At 41.5% G+C, this 22,041-nt stretch overlaps 1 protein-coding gene across 3 annotated transcripts in view; it reads left to right on the forward strand.

The window, feature by feature from the left end:
• Nucleotides 1–22,041, forward strand: part of LOC119655445 (putative fatty acyl-CoA reductase CG8303) — a 118,254-nt gene that overhangs the window by 86,109 nt on the left and 10,104 nt on the right. For all 3 annotated transcript variants that reach the window (XM_038061340.1, XM_038061339.1, XM_038061341.1), the window contains exons 2-5: nucleotides 11,452–11,684; nucleotides 11,746–12,250; nucleotides 20,088–20,174; nucleotides 20,234–20,588. In XM_038061340.1, the coding sequence (XP_037917268.1) occupies nucleotides 11,457–11,684; nucleotides 11,746–12,250; nucleotides 20,088–20,174; nucleotides 20,234–20,588 (1,175 nt within the window). In that variant the 5' untranslated portion in view covers nucleotides 11,452–11,456. The remainder of the gene's footprint in view (nucleotides 1–11,451; nucleotides 11,685–11,745; nucleotides 12,251–20,087; nucleotides 20,175–20,233; nucleotides 20,589–22,041) is intronic.

Consider the following 22,041-nt stretch of genomic DNA (forward strand, 5'->3'; position numbering starts at 1 on the left):
TATTAAGGCACTGCGATCGCTTGATGTCGAGCCCACTTTCCTGGGTTTCCGAGGCCGAAACACCGCAAAAAACTTTCTTTCTCATCTTCCATATTTGGTTCTGTTACTGGGTCTCCAACTCATAGCCAAGTTTTAACCAGGAGTAGGTGTGGCTTGCGATGAGCATGCCTATTCGCAGGAGACATCCGCCGGATGTTCCCTTATCTAAACGAAGCAACGCGCTTGATGGGAGATTTGACGTCGTTTTATGCAATGAAGCTTTAAAGCAAAGTAAAATCACTGAACATGACGGAACTCACCCTTTGCAGCCTACATGGTTTTGCTGAGTTATAGTCGCTTCTTTCAAAGTCCTGCTTAAATAACTAATGCTAAAAATCGACTGGTATTTACGTATTTCCTGTGATTGCGAAATTTAATATATAATAACACTAAAATACTTAAACCCATGTAACCCATTTGGACTATATCAAGATCCAGATGATGCTCGAGATTTAGATCGTTGTTAAAGCGATATCTTCTGCACCAACAAGGTATGAATTTGATCAATTCTGCATAAGATTTCATTCCGAAAAAAAACTATTATCAAAGCGAAAAACATTTGTTTACGGAGAAGTCAAATTTTAGATGGTAAAATCCAGTGAAGAATGTTATTCTGTCATCTTTTTCTTTGCAGCACTGGAGCTTCTTTCGTAACTTGATTTCCTGCAACATTTGCCTCCAATCATCTTGGTCGAGTAACCATGCCCTCCAATTTGCTACACTTATTCCACCGTTCTTTTTCTCCATTTTCCGGTTGGCCTGCCTTTTCCACCTTGAATACTCTTTTAGGTATTTCTACGTCGTCCATGCCCTGTCGATGACCCGCCCGATGAAGTCGTTGTAATCATGTCATGTTCGAGATTTCTAGCTCACTATAGGTTTCTTAAAGTTGGTTTTTGAACCTAATGTGCCACTTATCTCCCATGCAAACTGCAGCGTAAGATTTTCCTTTTTAAGGCATTCAGTTCATTGAGTTTAGGACCACATTTCACTACCAAAAGATAGCACAAGTCTGATCCTCCTGTTCGTATTTCGTCAGTTTTTTGCGTCCTTGGAAATTTTACTTCGTAGTTATGTAAAATTATACGCATTTTCAAAATTGTATTAATGAACTGCAATATTCTGTCTAGCTGACGTTTTTTCCCGGTTTACATCATAACCATTGTTCTGTTTTCATCTAAGTCCGACTTCCTTCGCTGCCGCATCAATATCGGGACAAAATGTTAATATCACCATCGTTGGCCACTATCTGGTCAGATTTAAATAGTAGGTTCCTTCTGGTATCAATGGCCAAGTTTATGATTACCTGTTCGAATACTAAATTGAAAAACATTGGTGCCAGCCTTCCTCCTTCACTTAAGCCAGTTTGAGTGATAGGGGGTCAGTGTATTCTGAAACCGGACGCAATATTTGGTAGACGCCAACATTATACTATCAGCATTTCTCTAAAATTCTCTGCTTCACCCTTAATAGTTGATTTATTGTAAATCGTCCAGTCCTGAAACTATCTAGATATTTGCCAATAAAGTTTACAGCGCAAAATCTGACACTCTCCTTCAAAATTTTGGTGAACAGTTTTTACAAACTGTTTAGTAGTGGTCAGACTTTTGATATATATATTCAAAGGCCTCAGAAATAATAGAGAATGAATGGGTGACATATCATATGACGCTTGATAATGGGCGACTTTCTATTGATTTATTAACGAAAAGGTGTCAGATCTAAAGTATTAAATCGACATTTTCCGGAAGTACTGAAACGCGTAAATTTAAAGCACTGTGGAGTTTGTAAACCTCAGGCCAATTAAGCCACAACTAAATAAGACCCCGAATTCTCAAGATATGCCTGAATGATAACTGACAATTATAAAAGCATTATAACTATTGAAGCGTCCCTGCTAGCAATTTCACCAATCCTGAGGTCCGTTGCCAACAAATAACACTAACAATTGGAGGGTGTCCTCAAATATTCGCTAAGTTCCGAAATCCTGTAATTGCTTTGCCAATGATGATTAATCGATGAAAGTTTCGTAGTGATGACGCACAACCAGGTGAGGGGAACTGCGGAGTCATCCGTTTTGGGTCTATGGTCTATTTGACGAAATTGCTGACGAATAATGACGGACTGTGATCTTGATGATTGAATATTTGAAAAGAACATAGCTCGATGTTTGCTCTTCATGATCACGCGCTTAACATGTTTGCGGGAAACATCTACGTGTACCCTGTTAACATCCAAAATAAGCAAAGGTGAATAGATACGATTTATTATAGTATCCGATAAATCTACTCGCAGAAATACATGAGTGAACGTGCTTCGATCCCAGAAAACTATTCTTGGGCTTCGATAAATGGTTGCTTTTGGTGACAATTTTCTCATTTTCTAATAATTTTTTCAGGAAACTAGACAACCGTTCCCATTATCCTTGAACCACTCTCTCCGCAACCACAAAGTTGTTCCAAAACCTAAATAGGCGGATCACATAAATATGCTTAGAAACAATTGAGTAGGAAATGCATTAAAATATTCAAAGTAATTCGTATCTTCTTATCCTTAATGAGTTTATCTAAGAGTGTTTATCTACAGTAACACGAGCAATGTTTTTGTACATAATTTAAGTAATACTATAATATTAATATGACTGCGATAATTTACCCTAAAATACCCAAGGCAGAATATCTACATAAATAAATACATGAATGCGATTTGATAATGGACATATGGGTCAAGTGCAAACAAAATTTCACTCAAAAAATAGACTAGTTGTCTAGACCTTGAATTTCACTAAGATATGCCGGTGAATATAAAGACGCATACTTGATGAGGTCAAAATGTTACAAAATCTCATCAGTTTTCTATTCACTATCTCTTAATAAAAAGTAGCAGTTTCTTGGCAAAAAAATATAAAAATATCATCAAGTATGCATTAATTGCAAATTTATTCCATGCGTTCAGTAGAGTTCGTTGCAAACTGTATTCAAAATTATTAATGATTTATTCGAATTATTAATTTGGCAGAAAAAAAGTGGCACTAACAGATTATTCGTCTAACTGAATAAATCCCAAATAAGTTACTTAATTTAATATTAAAATTATTATATTATCGATGGGAACTCATTTTCAAACTATTTTACATATGTTTTCGTGTGGCTAATTTCTACGAATTTCCATTCAAAAATAAAGTGATTGCCTGCGGTTGTATGTATAAGTACCAGAATAAACTTCGAATAGGAAGTGTCTACGAGTACAGTTGGCTCCTTTATATCAAACGATTGTTTAGTATTCTTTGAGTTGGGTATTGAATCATAGAGACATCTTTCTAGATTATGAGCTATTAAACTTTCACTTGTCCGGATAGCTCAGGGGTTACAGCACAAGGCTGTCGTACGGAAGACCCTGATCCATACTAAACTTTCAAAGCCACGGGTCACTCAGCTGGAAAATAAAAAGCTTCTAATATAATCTATGTACAATTATGAAACCTTATCCTAAGCTCTTCACGTAAAAAACAGCAAGACGTGAGAGGTGGATCTACTTTTATGATCAATAAACAAGCCCGACAAACCACAGATTTTAGTTCAAATTTTCCAAGTGACTGGGGGAAAATTTGTTGCCTGCTCCTATTGACTCTAGAAGCTGCAGAAAGGTTGTGTGAACATATCAACGCAATCAGTGCGACATCATCTGATAATATGTGGGACTCCCATCCTATCCCTCATCTCTAGAACGTATATACAGATGAGGGGAAGTTTATCAAAAAACTTTCCACATTAATACATAGTTTTATCATTGAACTTTGGAGCCTACTTGTTAGCCGGAAGCTGGACGCCGGACCGTCAATCGATACAACCGTTTATGAGAGAAGTGCGTGTGACAGACACCGATTTTAATAAGATTTTATTTTCTTTATTGGTCAAAGTTATTTGTTAGTAATTACAAATAATGTATTTCGGGAACTAACTGACCCTTTCATAAGTATGCGCTATTCCATCCCATAGCCGTCTCAATCAGTCTCCACCAAAGAAACCGTACCTTGCTACCCTCTTATATCTCACTGTGGACATAACCAAACGAAAAATTCAGAACCCAGTGGACTACGCACTACTCTATATAGATTAGGCTTCCTTGATCCTTCCTCCGATATTGCCGACACGATCATTGTCACTGACATGGGCCTATTAAGAACTAATTGCTATAAATGTCAGCGTAATAGATCTATACAAATTATATATAAATTCAAAGTCCTATAGGTCCTTTAAGTTTGTTTAATTGTTTTTTCCACACCGGTTAAATATACTAATCTCACAGAAGCCCGACCATATCAGTATTTTCACAAAGTAAAGGACATTGGTATGCTGAACAATAATGTTGAGTATCTTTGAAATAAATAATAAGTAGAGTTAGCCATTCAACCCTTGGTGGGGTAGAGCCCCTCGACTATACCTACGCGCCATCGCTCACAACTTCCCGAGACGCTCGCACCCCCACTCTTCTGTTCTGCGCCAAGTGCCATTGGGACGACCCACTCGTCGGTTATCTTGGGAGAGTGGATTCCACTGCATAGTGTAGTCCGAAATACAATTGTCGCCCCCTCCTTAAAGTATAACCTATCCACTGACACTTCCATTTTCCGATCAAAGTGCGTGCGAGTGGCAGGTCTGTGCGCCAACCAAGTTCTTCTTTGAAATAGTGACTGGCCAGCGAACTTCGATGACACGATGCAGACAGGTATTGACGAAAGCTTGGAGCTGTTGGCATATAGCAACACAGAAAGATCACTAGTACAGAACAGTCTCAACTTGATCTCGGTGTTGAGATAACTGTATTTCCAGATTTTAGACAGGGTAGCAAAAGCAGTTCTAGCGCTGTTAATGCGTCGGGCGACGTCCAGTTCGGTGCCATCGACCGCAGAAACCACGCTTCCTAGATATAGAAATTGATCGACGCTTTCGATGTTCTGCCCATTAGTGCAGATAGGGAAAGTGCAACGATTTGTCAGACTGAAAGCCTTGGTTTCAGTGGGAGGATGCCACCCTGGCGGACTCCGCTTTGGACCTCAAAATTCTCTGAGATTTTACCTCGGTGCAGCACGTTTGAGTGCATTGATGGCCAAAATGATTTCTCTTCTGCTTGGAGGAACAGTCCGTATTCGACTACGCCTTTTACAATGACTAGCCATTCTATCCACAAGAGGAGAAACTGAAGTTTTCTTTCCACCTATTCAGTTGTTCGTCATCGCGGATGAGAAGTCGACCGTTGACATCCTTCACACGACCATCAAAAGATTTGCGTCAACATGCAGGCTCTTTTGTGTTGCGGTATACATTCCTGAAATTATTGCGATCTGCGGCATCTTCCGCTTTCCTGACCAGCGCAATAGTAAACTATCTACTGTCTGACCGTACAATACGCCGAACTTCTCGGAATTTCGCTCAGTATTTGAGTTCGAACGCGTCACGCAGCCATCACTCGCAGCATTCAGTAGAGTCTTCAACCCCTTCCATTCATCGGTCCGCTTCCACGATTCTGCAGTCAACCAAATCTTATAACGCCCCTTCGGGATGTGTCGACGACCTGTGTAGCACCCGAGAAATAAGCACTTTTGATGGCGGTCCAATGCTCATCGATATTCTCACGCGGCTTACTCAGTATATCTACCGTTCGATCAACAAGAGAACTCTCCCATTGTCGAGTGACAGCTGGATCATACAAGTGGGCGATGTTAAACTTAAGGGATTGCAACTCTCCAACCTTGCGACAAGTGGCGGACGCAACACGCAAGCGAAAGTAAGCGATCATCTGGTGGTGATCACTTTGGAGGTAGCATCGGTCTCTCTTGTTAGGCACATCCAACAGACAACTCTTAAACCTACTACCGATCGCGAATAGGTCATCTAATTGGTCGTGCGGTGTCGATCAATTGAAACCCAACTGACCTTATGGCAGGCTCTGTGTTGGAACAATGTGCCACCAATGACAAGGCGGTAGAAGTTGCAGAAATCCACTAACCTCTCACCATTATCATTACGGTCGCCAAGACCGTATTTCCCCATCACATGTCCGTGCAAGGTGTTATCAGATCTCACCTTGGCATTCAGATCATTCATCACGACGATAATGTCACCCTTAGGAAGCCTCTCCTGAACTGTGTTTAATTTCTCGTAGAAAGCATCCTTCTCCTTCTCCTTCGGATGTGTCCTTTGGTGTATAGCACTGTGCAATTGTGATGCTCCTTAACCTGGACCGGAAACTTGCAGTTAGAAGTCTGTCAGAAACCGGCTCATTTAGTCAGTCAGAAGCAACCCGACACGGGATTCGCGGCTGTTACTACTTGGGTTTCGAGGGTACAAAATTACACATTGCCGCAATAGGGAGAGGAGTGCTCTTCAAAGTCCCACCATCTTACTTCGCTTAAGTCCAGAACGTCCAACTTATATCGCTGGTATTCCCGCTCAAGTTGGAGAAAGCGAGCATTCTGAGGACCATCGCTACTGTTATCGAGGAGGGTGCGCACATTCCACAAATCTATCATGTGTGTGTGTGTGTTTGGGGTGAGGGAGAGGCAAAGCCTCTGAGCACTCAGAACTTAGTGGTCCATTGTACACGATTTTCCCTTCTTACGGAATATCCCGGATTCGTTTCCGTATCGCAGGATTTCCGTTAGTGGATGTGATGCTACCCACTGTAGTTGGAGCACATCAGCACCAGAAATCTGATGCCTGATGCGTTCGTAGGCGGGGTACTCACATAGAAAATGTTCCGTGGATATCGCTTCCTCATTGCAGGATGGACACGCATCATCTTGGATAATACCTATTCTGAACATATGCCCAGCTAGTGAAATCTATCATAGTCCGTTTTCGATAGCCGCAGATTGTTGAAGTGAAGTCAGTCCCTATCCAAGGCATTGTTGATGTTTCGATAACAGTAAAATTTCAAAATTTGCAGGTTGCTAGCCCATAAATTTCTATCCCTTTTAGTCGCTTCAGACGACATAGCACGGAAGACTTTGAGTGTATTTTGAAACCCCAATTAACAGGGCATAATAGTGTTAGTTTGTGCTTGTGACGAAAAGTTGATGATCAACACGTGAGTCTCGTATACCTTTGATGACCCTTAATGAGAAAAAGAACCACCAATTACTACCCGGAAAGGAAAAAACACCAGCAGGAACAAATGTTCCTAGATAATGAATCCGCCCCGTACAATATGTGAAATTCAGTAGAAGGAATTGTGGATGGAAGCGCACATCGATGGAACAGCGAATAATTTGCAGAGGAAACCATTTTTAAGGTTTTGTGTGAAACAAAACCTTATTAGAATCGATTCGATGTCTGTCTGTCCGTCTGTCTGTCTGTCTGTCTGTCCGTCTGTCTGTCTGTCTGTCTGTCTGTCTGTCTGTCTGTCTGTCACAGCCGATTTATTCGGAAACGGCTAGACCGATTGTCACGAAAATTGGTAAGAGTATGTGATCTGCCGTTCCCTTTACATGCAGCAACTCGCGCCATTTTGCGTTAAGTTTAAGGGGGGGCTCCCCATACATGTGGAAGGAGGGTGCAAAATTTGTTTTCACAGAATGTAGCCATGTGGAGTATCAAATGAAAGGTCTCAATTAGTACTTTTCAAAACTGGTTCAATATTTGAAATTGGGTGAAACATAGGGGAGTGACGGCTCAAAATATGACCATCAAAAAGTGTAACAGGTCTCGTTCTCAGAACTTATTCAACCGAAAAATCTGAAAAAAATCACAGTAGTGCATCTCTACGAAATCTAGGCCTCAAAATATATCCGGTTCCGATATCTGCACAAATAAAGTTAATAATAGTATATTTCCACATTTTAGAAATTTACCCAGCACCCCCTTATGTTCATCACAGAAGTACAAAAATTAGCATAGGTGTAAAGAAGAACATGGTGCACAATTCAGTCAAGTTTGAAGATTATTAACAAAGTTATAGGGGGTAAAACTTTACAATTTTTTGTGAATTTCGTGCACTCTACAACCTGCATGACGTCATCATCACATATCAATTCGTCAATACCACAACGAAGTAAGTTCGTATGAATTAGGTGGAAAAGGATTATTTTGTTTTAGTTTTTTATTCATTTGTATGTGAATATCAATTATTCCAACGAGACATGTGTGTATGTAGGTATATAGTATATGCGTGCTAATGGACTTTGCAGGTAGTGCCTAATTCAGATAGACATAAGAAGTAAATCGGAAATACGGTTACGATCAATTTATATACGTGCCTATATGTATACAGTATTCGGAAATAGGCAGTTTGTTTGTTTAGGGCGTGCGTAATATCTACGGCTGTAATATGTACGTATGTCTCGTAGTTTGGAAAAATATCAAGGAGTATGTGGGATTCGTAGCTATATACGGATAGAAAAATGTGCGTTGAAATTTCTTAGATAAGATGAACACAAAACCTTTATACCCGAAGTGCGAGCTTCCGGTATTCCGACTTGTTTTGAGTTACACCTAAACTGACTTACTCAATAATGTGATTTGTTCCCTCCCAGATTCTTCTTCGCAGGCGCTCTATGCCTCAAAGTTCTTCCTAAATCCAGTCTATGGTTGGAAATGTAGTAAACATTTCGTATTCTCGCAATAATAATAATAATCGTTGGCACAATAATCCATTTTGGATCAGGGCATTGAAGTGTGTTAGAGCACTTCATTGAAGACCGGAACGGTGCACTACAGTAACACTCTAGGAGGGAATGTGGTCAGCATTGTGCTCGACCGAGATTATTACTCTGATTTGACTCAGGTACTCATTAATAGCTGAGTCGACTGGTGTCCGACGTCAAATTACGATACAAATCCCATTGTCACCAGTGAGATTTGAACCGCGACCTTCCATACGATAGCCTTGTGTTTTAACCACTCAGCTATCCGGACACCTTCTAAACAAAGCTAAGATTAAAACAATGTGAAGAATGTGCTGATCCTCCAGGAATTAAATGGTACTTTTTTACGCGATTTCCGACCACTGTCGTCGAAAAAAACGAAATGAAACTAAAAGAACGATCCAGAAAGCGCCTTATGCAACCCTCAGGGTCGCCAGGCCTGGTAAGCAGGCATTAATGAGAAGAATTGTGCTTTGCTTACTGACCGACGAGCCACGAGGAACCAATGATGGGAATATTTCCAAAAGATTTTAACGGAATCATTTCCTTATCCTCCACTTCCAGAAGGAAGACTTAGTAATCCCACCTTTCAGCGCCACAGAAGTCCATGAACCATTCAAAGGATTTTAAACGAAATCGGAGAAAATAACACTCACTGATGATCTCGCTCCTGAGGTCTAGAAAGCAAAGGGCTGGGAGCCAACAGTGTGGTGTGAGCATTCAATCACATTGTTGAGGAGGGTAGACCATCATCTGACTGGCAAGAAAACATCATCGGTCCAATATGGAGAAAGAAAATCAATCCAACAGAATGTTTATACTATCATCCGACCCAGTTGTTATCTCATAACATGAAGATTTTTGTACGCATTCTTGACATCGTTCAAATAACAATGAACCAGGCCGGGTTGCTCAAGAAATGCAAAACTACTGCTGTAATACACGTTGTTATTCGTGGAGAAACATTGTGAGAAGCATCTCCCACCTTACATTATATTTATGCATCTACAAAAGGATTGGAATAGAGATTCGAAAATCATTTCCTTTTGCTTTGCTAGTTTCTCATTTATTATGCAGTTATGCATATTTCAACGACTACTTATCGCCTTTCGCCGAAATAATGCACATCTGAAATTAAAAAACTAGTGATTCCAGGAGTAAATTTCGAAATGAGGCAGCTATATAAAAGTTCCTTCACGTTTGCCATGGACACTGTCACGCGGGGTATGCAACGTCCAGCATCCTAGCCTCTGACAACATAGCTGATCTCGAGGAACTTGTCCAAAAATTAAATGATCGCCTTATGCAGCACCGTCTCAAAATGGAATCTAAACTAGCAAAATGTTTGACAACCAACCCCAATGAAATGGATACTATGACTATCAATGGCAGTGACCTGCCCAAAACTGAGCGATTAAAGTATCTTGGATCAATGCTGTCAGCCAATGGTGCACTGCGTTATGAAACTGCTTCACGAGTCTACGCAGCTTGAATGAAGTCGCGTTCCACAAACTTCATTCTTTGGGATCGACACGTCAACGAAGGTCTCAAAACCCAAAATTACCGGAGCGTCGTTCGCCTCGTTATCCTCTAAGATTCCGAATGTTAGCCAACTATCAAAAACAATAAATGGCTTCCCGCGGGAATTGAAACAAAGATGTTTCCGTCGATCAGTAGCGTAACACGCCATAATCACATCCGAAATGAGGACACCCACAATCAATATAAAAAGATTTCCAAGGTTCTTGGAGAAACTAGCAAAGAGTCATCTACCGTCGATGGTATGGACAATTAAGTCCTTGAGGGTTTAAAGTGAGCACCTGCCTTCTTAAGACACGGATTGATTTTGTGACCACAATCAGAGCCCCGCTGAGACAAGCAACAAAGGTGCCAGTCTATACCTGGCATGGCTTAGCATTCATACTGGTGGGTGCAAGACATACCTAAATCTCTACCGAACTAAGGAGTACGGCACTCGTGTTGAAACGCAACATCACACCGAGGCCCGAAGGTCTCTTCTCGCTTGAGCATAAAAACAACCCCCATGAAACTCCCACTAGGGGGCCAACCGCAAACAACCGAGCTGTACTCACATACAACGGGAGTTCACCCGAAGTATGAGAGTCCGGGACTATCCCGGTTCCCATGGTACCAGTATACCCCTGGTAAGGTTTCGTGACCAATTTGCCACTTCAGATGAGTCCCCGTGCAGACTCGTGTCTAATCGCCCTGATTAGGCCTTTGGAACATTTGCGTACTGCATCGCGGCCAGCAAGCCAAAGTGAGTACAGCGTCTCCCAGTCCCACCACTATGGAGGTTCTTCTCGGCCACTTGGTTTTGGTTTGACCGACAGGGTGGACGCCCCGTTTTCCTCACCGCCACCGCTGAGCACCCGATGGTATGGACATGTAATTTGAACGCTTACTAACTAAGATTAGTCTGAAAATGACCAAAAACAACGATGACTTGATATATTAAAAGTTGATTCGAGAACCTCTAAATTCCACCGTAATATAGGCGGACCACTCTGAATGGAATAAAGACCAAAGCACCAGAAAAATTTAACTATAAGGTTAAAATTGATCGAAATTATGCTCATTTTTAATGGGTGCTGCTAATTCTATAAAAAATAACAAATCTTTTCGTTCACCCTAATGTTATTCCACATTATTACTTAGCTTGTTGACCCGTATATTAAGAATTAAAGTAGATATATCCGTATTTAACTTCCTCATGAAAATTAATAAAGATACTTTTATTTTTCCAGGCAAAATGGCTATTGCAACAGAAAAAGAAAATCAAGATAACAATAATACCACAATAGCAGATTTTTTCAAAGATAAAAACATATTTATAACGGGTGGCACAGGATTCCTTGGTACAGTTCTCATTGAAGGACTCTTAAGTGTCACACCCGATATAGGAACCATATATGTACTAGTCAGAGCAAAACACGGGTTTGATGCAGAGGAACGGATAAGCCGGATGCTGCAGAAAGCAGTAAGTTACGGAAAGCAAAACCTCAATTACATAAAACACTAACCTCTTTCTATTTATTTAGATTTTTGAAAAACACAATGAAAAAACCTTAAAGAAAGTCGTACCTGTCCTTGGCTCATTGAGCGATCCAAAACTTGGCTTCCCCGACGAAATATACAGGGAGCTGACCGAAAAGGTTAATATAATCTACCACGCCGCTGCCACAATTCGCTTCAGTTCACCTCTGAGGACATCAATTCTTACAAACTTAACGGGAACCCTTCGTACCATTGAATTCGCCAAAAGTCTGAAAAATCTTTCCGCTTACATTCATTTATCGACGGCATTTTGCAATAGTAATAATCGCGGATTAATCACCGAAACTGTATATAAATCGCATTGGGAACCAAAGGAAATGATCAGGATGGCAGAGGACGACAAAGCATGGGAGGATTTTACACCGGAGAAACTGAAGGAGATCATACGGGATCATCCTAACACATATACATTTACCAAAAATTTAGCAGAGAACTTAATACAGGAGGAAATGTCGGGATTGCCTGCAGCAATTGTTAGACCCTCGATCGGTAAGTTTTTCTATTTTCCCAATAAATCTCTACTTCTGAAGATTTTATGTAAACAAACCCCTATTTTGATTTCAACTTGGTACTATTAAAATTCTTCTGACAAATCTAAGAAAAGGCAAACCATTTCCCTCCATCAAAAACTCACGTATCGAACATTACCTTCCATTTTATTGCATTTCGATATCTTGACTGGGATAGTTCCCACGGCGTTTAACTTTTTCCCATATCGAAGGTAACAATTTTCGGGATTCAGGTCCCACTTGACTCCGCTTAGTCTTCGCACTTCCCCTAAATTGGAATGAATGCCAACGGATTCTTTTTATGAGTAATTTTATTTACGTGATGCAATCAATAGCATCGTAAAACGTACCATCAACTATCGTTGCATCGTAATGAAAACAGAATGTTCACTACGTAGAACTATATTGGCTGAGTCGTAAACCGGAATATCCTCATTACGAATTTCTGTATTGGTGTCAATTTATTGCCTTGCAGATTTCGGCGGTGTGAACATGTGTAATGTCTACTTTAATTGAATTTTAATCTAGTATTCATCGGATTAGCTACCATAGGCGAAATTTGCAATGTTCACATTATACAGTTGTCATTTCCAAATAAGGAGACATCCGCAGTTTTTTCATTGTTTTAAGTTACGATGGGGAAAATTCAAAATTCCAGAAGTGTGTTCGTTTTAATAATGCAATTAATATACGAGTCTATATTATACTCTTATACTTATGAATTGATTTGCTAGAAAGTATTGCAAAAACTTAGTAAAAAAGCTAAAATTTCTAATAAACAATACTAAAAGACAAAAGAGGAAATCCGAGCAGCGATATTGCGGAGCTGAAACTTCCTTACTGGATCACTAAATTATTAAATGCAGCATGTATACTATCATATCACACAGTGCAGCAATTATAGAGGTATCACGTTGCTGAGTACCATCTATAAGATATTCCCCGCTATCTTGCTAGGCCAGATTGCCCCATACGCCCAGAACATCATTGGCCCATACCAAAGAGGCTTCACGCCAGGCAAATTAGCAACAGATCAGATTTTCTTTCTGCGGCAAGCGATGGAAAAACTGTTGGAATATGGACAACAGTTGCACCATCAATTCATTGACTTTAAAGCCGCCTATGATAGCATAGCCAGGGTAAAACTGTACACGGCCATGAGAGAATTCGGTATCCCGACGAATTTAATAAGACTGACTAGGCTGACCCTGATCAATGTGCGAGGCCAGATAAAAGCAGCAGGATCACTCTCAAGACCATTCGACATCAATAACGGTCTACGACAAGGGGATATCCTATCATGTGTCCTCTTTAACCTGGCCCTCGAGAAAGAGATCCGTGATGCTGAGGTAAATGCAGGGGGTAAGATCCTCTTTAAGTCCACCCAACCACAGTGGATCTACTATAGGCAGTACCCATACTAAAATGATCCCATTTGTGCTTGCAGAAGCTTATCTGTACACATCAGAGACGCTAAACAAGGAAAAGGCATAATCTTCGTCAAATCGTATTGGTAAGAGAGAGATCGGTGAGCTTTTGCTATTCTGGTACTACGGCGTGCTCACCCATATAGCAAAAAGTTGTTTCACGTATTCACTTATGCATAAGCAAAAACTTGCCGATCTCACCAATACATTGGCAAGTCCGGGCGGTATGTCAAACACAGCTGATCGGATTTTCGTTACATCTCGCTCATGGTCAAGGGCAAAACAATTTGAAATCGTGCGTATTCGCACTGATTTCCCCCCTTGAGGGGCAAGGGGGAGTGTGGTCGCTGTCTAGTATCTAACTGTGCACCCAACTACTGGCCTATGCTGACGATATCGACATCATGGGAAGAACCATCCGAGACGTACAAACTGCCTTCATCCAGATCGAGCAGGCGGCGATTGACGCGAGATCTTAGGCTGTACATCAATGAAGGCCAGACAAAGTATATGGTGGCAACGTCAGCACCGAAAACCAACCAACCAACAACATCAAACCGCACTGGTCAAACGGGAAGAATAAAGATAGGAGAATACAACTTTGAGACCGTTGATAATTTCTCCTATCTAGGATCGAAAATCAGAACTGATAAAAGCTATGATGATGAAATCCGTGTACGGTTGTTGTCAGCCAACACAGCCTATTGCAGCTTACAAAGAATGTTCCACTGGAAACGTCTCACCATAGGGCCAAAAACTATGATCTTGCCAGTCCTCATATATTCCTCGGAAACTTGGGTTCTTAGCAAGAAAAATTGCGAACTCTTAGCCGCGTTCGAGAGAAGAATCCTCCGAAGAATTTTTGGCCCCCTACATGAGGATGGACGATTCCGTAGCCTACACAATGACGAAATCTATGAGCGATACCATGACCGTCCGGTTGTGGACAAATTCTGGCTCAACAGGTTACTTAATCCGTATGGATGAGGATGATCCACCCGGAAAGTCTATAAGGGCAATATCTATGATAGAAAAAGAAGACGAGGCAGACCCTGCCTATGATGGAGCGATGGCATAGGTCAGGACGCCAGACAGCTTTTGGGGATATCGAATTGGTGGACCTCGGCGCAAAACCGGGATGTCTGGAGTTCCTTGTTAAGGCAGGCCTAGACCGTATACCGGTTGTGTCGCCGTTGATGCTGATGATGATACTATAATAATACCCTCAGAATAAACGCAGCGACCAGATGTCCTGCGGATGAAGTATCGACAAATGATCTTCACAACCTGAAAAACATTATTATTATTATATTACATTATGCCTACAAACATATTTGGCCCCAGACGCAAAGAAAGCCGGGACGGTTAGTACGATGATGATTGTAAGCTAACACCGGAACAGAAAAATACTGCTTTCTGGGCAAAGCAGCAATCTCAAAGAACGCGGCCTTGCGCTGAAGTTCTTTATGAAGTCCATTCAGCAGAGAAGCGATTTCACACGGCTTTGTGAACCCAAGAAGTGCCGCACCAGGCGCGAAATTTTGACCAACAAGTAAGCAGGATGAAGCCATGTACATCTTAGAGATCTTCCTGCCGAGACAAGGAAAGAAATCTGATTTCCACACATATCTGCATCTTGGAGGGATAGGTTGATTATTCTGATGAGCTGCTGTAGGCTTACAACTGGGACAGCATTAAGTGTGATAATAATGAAACTGAATCACAGGCTCCTTGAAACCTGAAAGTGTGCGGATTCCCTATACTCCACAAAGGAGTGAACAGGAGATATATATATGGACAATTCCGTAGTCTATATAATGATGAAATTTATGAGCAATATCACAATCGTTTGATTGTCGAAAAAATCCGGCTCAATCGGTTGTAGTGGGAGAGTCATTTAATCCATATGGGAAAGAACATTCTAGTCAGGCAAATCTTCTTTTTCTTTAGACTCTGTCTCATTCTGCGCGGAGTCGGCTCGTTGTGATCGGTTACGCCATTTTATTTTTTCAAAAGTCTAATCTGTGTGTAGTTGTGAGGCCTTTAAATCGCGATCCAGTGTGTCAAGCCATCGTTGTTTCGGCCGGCCTTTTGCTCGCTTGCCATCGATTTCGATGTTCAAACCAGTCTTGGCGAGTGAATTACATGATCCTCTAAAAGGGCATATTTGTTGAGATTGAGATCGAATGGCGACATAGGTCAAAACGCTAGACAGCTATTCAGATATCGAATTATTGAACCTCGGACAAGCAGCGGATATCAAAAAAACACTTCTTAGTTGAGAAATTAACAAAAACACAAAAACAGATTGCATATTCCGCAAAAATTCCTTTCTATTTAACTTTTCGCACCAGCAAACGCTCAAATTGCATGTGATTATCCAAAGCCAGATCCAACTTCATATGTGTCGTATCCATAACACTACCCTAACCTTCGATCCCAGTGATCAAGATCATATGATTCTTCCGTGCAGCCGAACCTCACCCGAATAGCATTCGTCGTCGCTTACCTGAAACATTTCTTAGCTGCAATGTTCCACAACTTCCGACGGCGACACCTATCTAGCTACGGTCGAACTAGATATTAATGGCAACGTGTTTTTATACGCTGGGAAGCCGAGGGTAGTTGACGCAAATCCGATGTCGAGTTGTTTCTGACGCGCTTTCTTGTCTTGGGAGCGGGTTTCAGACAGGCTTATGAGAACCGGATTCCGACCCAGTTTAAGAAGCACCACAATTGTACAGTACTATGCACCAACGGCGAACTCCGATATAGTGGAGAAGGTGATTTCTACGAATAATTTGACGTAGTTCGGGAAGGGTTTCATGAAGGTGACATTGTGATCGAGTTGGATCACCTGAATGCTTTGGTGGGCTCTGACAACGCCTCGCTCGGACATATGATGGCAACTGTAACGATAACTGTGCGAGGTTTATGGATTTCTGCAGCTCCCACCGCCTCGTCATTGGTGGCATTGTTCGAGCACAGAGCTTCCGATAAAGTCAGTTGGGTTTTAATTGACCGACACGTGCGAGCAATCAGCAGTTGATTTAGGCGTTGTCTTCTGGATATGCGTAACAAGAGAAGTACAGAGTTGAAAAGTCGGCACGCCCAAGTATAAAATTGACGGCTTATATGATCCAACTGTCGCTCGATATAGGGATAGTTATCATACTAATCGGACAGCAGACACACTGAGTAGCCTGAGAATGTCGATGAGCATCAGGACGTCAGCAAAAATGCTCTTTTCTCGAAGAGGCGTCATAATATCCGAAGTTGAAGGCTCCACTGACGGCTGTGAGTGATGGCAATCGCGACGTGTTTGAACTGAAATACCAAGCAAAATCCCGGAAAGTTCAACCTAGCGTTCGCCGTGGCAAAATATATATATGGTTACCACTCACCCCTTGGTGGGTTACAGCACTTCCAGCTCCCACCACGACTTCCCGAGATGCTCGCTCTCCTCCGCTACTGTTCTGCGCCAAGTGTCCTTGGGGATACCCACTCGTCGGGCATTTCGGGAGAGTCACCTCCATCGCATGTAGTAACCCGAAATGTAGTTGTCGCCCTCTCTTAAAATATGATTAATCCACATCATCGTCTAAACCGCAAATATCATAGGAATAAATATGTCAATCAACAGGTCCTCCACGGAGATAGATGGATTACCATGGTGCATTGAATTTATCCACTATTGGCAATCTGCAAGCCATTAACTCATGATAAATAATATATTGAAAAATTTACCTTGAATTTCCGCTTGTCAGGACAGCCCTTCACAAAATTGTTTTCAAAATTAACCTGAAGTAAAACACCTTTGGAATCACAACCATACCTGAACTAAACAAGTCGGGATACCAGAAGATGGGCGCTTCGGGTAAAACATATCATATATATTTTGCCAAACTCCAAGATACGCATATGCACCTACATATCAACGACATAAATACTGTGTTCATCCTAAATAAACAAGCATTATCTATTACCACATTGATAAACTGATCTAACGCATCTTGATGCATTTCCACTTTACTCCGTATACGAAAGCACGTAAATTAAAAACCGCTGGTAGCCAGGTACACATATTATATTGGTTACTACCCGCAAGCTTTGTTACACATGCATATATGTACATTCACTTGTCTACTTCGAATAATTGACACTGATATGCAAATAACTAAAAAAAAAGGAAAGGAATGGTCTCCATAGACCCCCTCATTTAAGTTCACTATATATGACGATGACGAGTCCGGATAGCTGAGTGGTTAGAGCGCAAGGCTGTCGTACGGAAGGTCGCGGTTCAAATCTCACTGGTGGCAGTGGAATTTGTATCGTGATTTGACGTCGGATACCAGTCGACTCAGCTGTGAATGAGTACCTGAGTCAAATCAGGGTAATAATCTCGGGCGAGCGCAATGCTGACCACATTGCCTCCTAGTGTACCGTTACGGTCTTGAATGAAGTGCTCTAACACACTTCAAGGCCCTGATCCAACATGGATTGTTGCGCCAACGATTATTATTATATATGACGATGACGTCATACACGTCTTAGGGTGCAATAAGTTTACCTGAAATGCGAAATTTTGACCTTCTAGAAGTTTGTTAATAATAGTTGGATTGCATTCAGAATTATATCCTATATTATCACCTAAACTGACGCCAAATTTTGTACTTCTGGGGTGAAGTTAATGGGGGTTTCCCGGTAAATTTCTAAAACATGGTAATATGCTATTATTAACTTTATTTGTGCAGATATCTGAACGGGATGTATTTTGGCGCCTAGACTTCATTTAAATGCATTGCTGTGATTTTTTGCAGTTTCTTAGATTGGATAGGTTTTGAAAACAGGACTTATTTCACATTTTGAGGCACACATTTTAAGTCCTACCTCCTCTATGTTTCACCCAATATTAAAAATAAGATCAGTTTCGAAAAGTACTAATCAAGTCCTTTCCTTTGATATCCCGCATGACCATATTCTGTGAAAAGAAATGTACACCCCCCTTTTGCATATATGGGGAGCCCCCTTCAAACTCAACACAAAATGGCTTCATCCATGTAGAGGGCCACACAGACCTCATGTGTTCACCAAATTTTATGATAATCGGTTTAGCCGTTTCCAAGTAAATCTGGTGTGACAGACTGACAGACGGACAAACAGACATTGAATCGACTTTAATAAGGTTTTGTTTGACATGGAAGAAGGTAAACTGGGAGAGCGTGGCTGCGACATACGGCTTAAACCAGCAACTGATTACCTGATACACTGACGGATCCCTCACAGCAGAGAGAGCGGGTGCCGGTGTCATTGGTCCAAGGAAAATTTACTCCGAGCTAATAGGCAGGTACACTAGCATATTCCAGGCGGATATATACGCCATAGACAAATGTGCCTCCTTTAATCTCCAAAGGAACTACGGGGGGCAGAACATTGTTATTCTCACCGATAGCCAAGCAGCGATCAACGCACTTAGGTCCAACCAGGTGAACTCTAAACTGGTATGGGAATGTCTGGAGAAATTGAATACACTCGGCTCGTCCAACAAGGTCTGGATACTCTGGGCTTCAGGCCACGCTGGGTTGGAAGGCAACGAGGCAGCGGACGAGCCTTCACATGGATCAGAATCTTTCTGTGGAATCTGAAATGGTTTCATGGCTATGACACTAAGAAATGAAGAGGAACGGTTGAGGGAACTATACTGGGCGGGCCTACCAGGGATGGAGCAGTCCATGGTCCTTATTGGCTCATACACACCCATGCGCAAAAATGATTGCTTAAACCTCACCAAAAAAAGAATCTCCGAATCATAGTGGGAATTCTCACTGGTCACTGTCGGCTAAACTATCACTTAGGAAAGCAAGGGATATCTATGAATACTGCCTGCAAGTTTTGTGCGGAGTGTGGTGAAACCTCTATACACGTCCTGGTACAGTATTCGGCACTTGTGCAAAGTAGGTCGAGGCATCTGGGAGAACACTTAATGCCAGATGCAAAGTTGAAAGATCTGGAAATAAGGAACATACTCAAGTTCCTGACGGTTATAGGCTTGCTTGAGATACTATGATTAATGATTCTAGGATGAAATTGAAGGCTTTGCAGTCAATTACTGAAAATTATAGTAATATACAATTGTTAAGTTTATTTGAACAGATATCGGTACGGAGAATATTTCGGAGCCTGGTCTCCGTATGGTGTCAGCTTCATGTTATTTTTCAGATTTTTTCGGGTTGGTTTTACACAAAACCTTAAGAACAGAAGGAAAGTTCAAACGTTCTTCTCATAAATTCAATAGAAAAAAGGAGGATAATAGAACATTTAATTCCTTTTTAATATCTCAACTTTTAGGCATTTAGATTTTAATCCGATCATAATAACTTTTTATTTCAGTATACGGTACATGGGAACACCCAATTGAAGGATGGGTTGGAAATGCTACAAGTGGCCATTTAGGGTTCCTAGCAGGCTATATCAAGGGTAAGCTCTAAATTAAACGTTCTGTACGGTCTTTATAAAACTTTCTATGTAAATTCCAGGCGTGTTCCGAACAATGAATGGAAATGCATCATCTGCCATAGACGTAATACCATGTGATTACGTGATAAATTCGTCACTAGTCATGGGCTGGTATGTTGGCACACGAAAATTGGCAACACCTGAAGTGATCCACTGCACATCCGGCGAAGTGAATCCCTTAACATTAGAGCAATTTACAGATACTTTAAACAAATGCGTTAAATATAGTCCTGCTGATTACTACCTCTGGAAACCATACACTAAAATCCGCAATGGATGGCGTTATGCGTTATTCTTCTTTTTGTTCCAAATAATCCCATCGATCTTCATTTTGTTACCAGAAAAGATATTTAACTTGGGCATGACACATCATACGTAAGTAAAATTTACATATTAGTTGGTTTCTATTACATGGATTGCATAAAATTTACTCGTTATCCATTGTTTATCTAACGCGTAGCCATTACTTTTTGAAATTTTGTTCCTCGTTTTGGTACCCAGTAACTATGATTCATTTGGTTTTCTAGTTTTTAATGGAACAAAATTTTGTTAAAATCGATTCATTGTCTACCTATTTTGCACTGTGAGTTGGGCCTTAAGAATACACTCAAAGTCTTCCCTGCTTGTCGTAAGAGGTGACAGTGAAGTCCTCGGTGTTTAACGTAGGTACCTGTCTTGAGACTTAATCCTACGGTCCTCTTCAGACACGGATTGATTTTGTGACCACAATCAGAACCCCGCTGAGACAAGCAACAACGGTACCAGTCTATACCAAGTGCATGGCTTAGCATTCATACTGGTGGATGCAAGAATTATCTAAATCTCTATCAAACTATGGAGTACGGCACCCGTGTTGATACGCAACACCACGTCGATGCCCGAAGGTCTCTTCTCGCTTGAGCATAACCACAACCACCATGAAACTCCCATTAGGGGGACCAACCGCAAATAACCGAGCTGTCCGAAGTATGTGAGTCCAGGGGCTTTCCCGGTTCCCATGGTACCAGTATACCCCTGGTAAGGTTTCGTGACCAATTTGCCACTTCAGATGAGTCCCCGTGCAGACTCGGGTCTGATCGCCCTGATTAGGCCTTTGGAGCATTCGCCTACTGAATCTCGGCCACTTGGTTTTGGTTTGGCCGATAGGGTTGTCGCCCCATCTTCCTCGCTGCCACCTCTGAGCACCCGTAAGAGGTGACAAGAGGATATATAAATTTGTGGGCTTGCAATCTGCTACTCATGCCCCCGTCGTTAACAACGCCTCACCTCACGCCTACGACCCTTGCCTGTCGAAAACAGACTATGATTGGTTTCTGAAATGTGAACGCTCCTCAGCAACGGTCAACGAAGTAAGATGGTGGGAAGTATTCCTCTCTCTCTCTTGCATGCTTTTGTACGCTAGGAGGCCACACAGTATCAGACGCGAATCTGATGGAGTTGTTTCTGATAGATACTGCAAGGAGCGCTCTCCTAACCTGGGAGCCGGTTTCTGCCAGACTTATTGCTACAAAGAAGGATGCTTTTTACGAATATTTAAACGCAGTTCAGGAGGAGCTTCCTGAAGGTGGCTTTGTGATCGTAATGGGTTATCTGAATGCCAAGGTCGACTCTGACAACACCTTGCTTGGACATATGATGAAGAAGCACGATCTTGGTAGCAGTGACGATAATGATGGGAGTTTTGTGGATTTCTGTAGCTTCCACAGCCTTGTCATTAGTGACACATTGTTGAAATACAGAGCCTGCTATAAAGTCAGTTAAATTTCTACTGACCGGCACCTCATGAATAATCAGATCGACCATTTCGCGATCAGCAGTAGATTTAGGA

Source organism: Hermetia illucens, chromosome 4 (assembly GCF_905115235.1).
Source record: "Hermetia illucens chromosome 4, iHerIll2.2.curated.20191125, whole genome shotgun sequence".
NCBI lineage: Eukaryota > Metazoa > Arthropoda > Insecta > Diptera > Stratiomyidae > Hermetia > Hermetia illucens.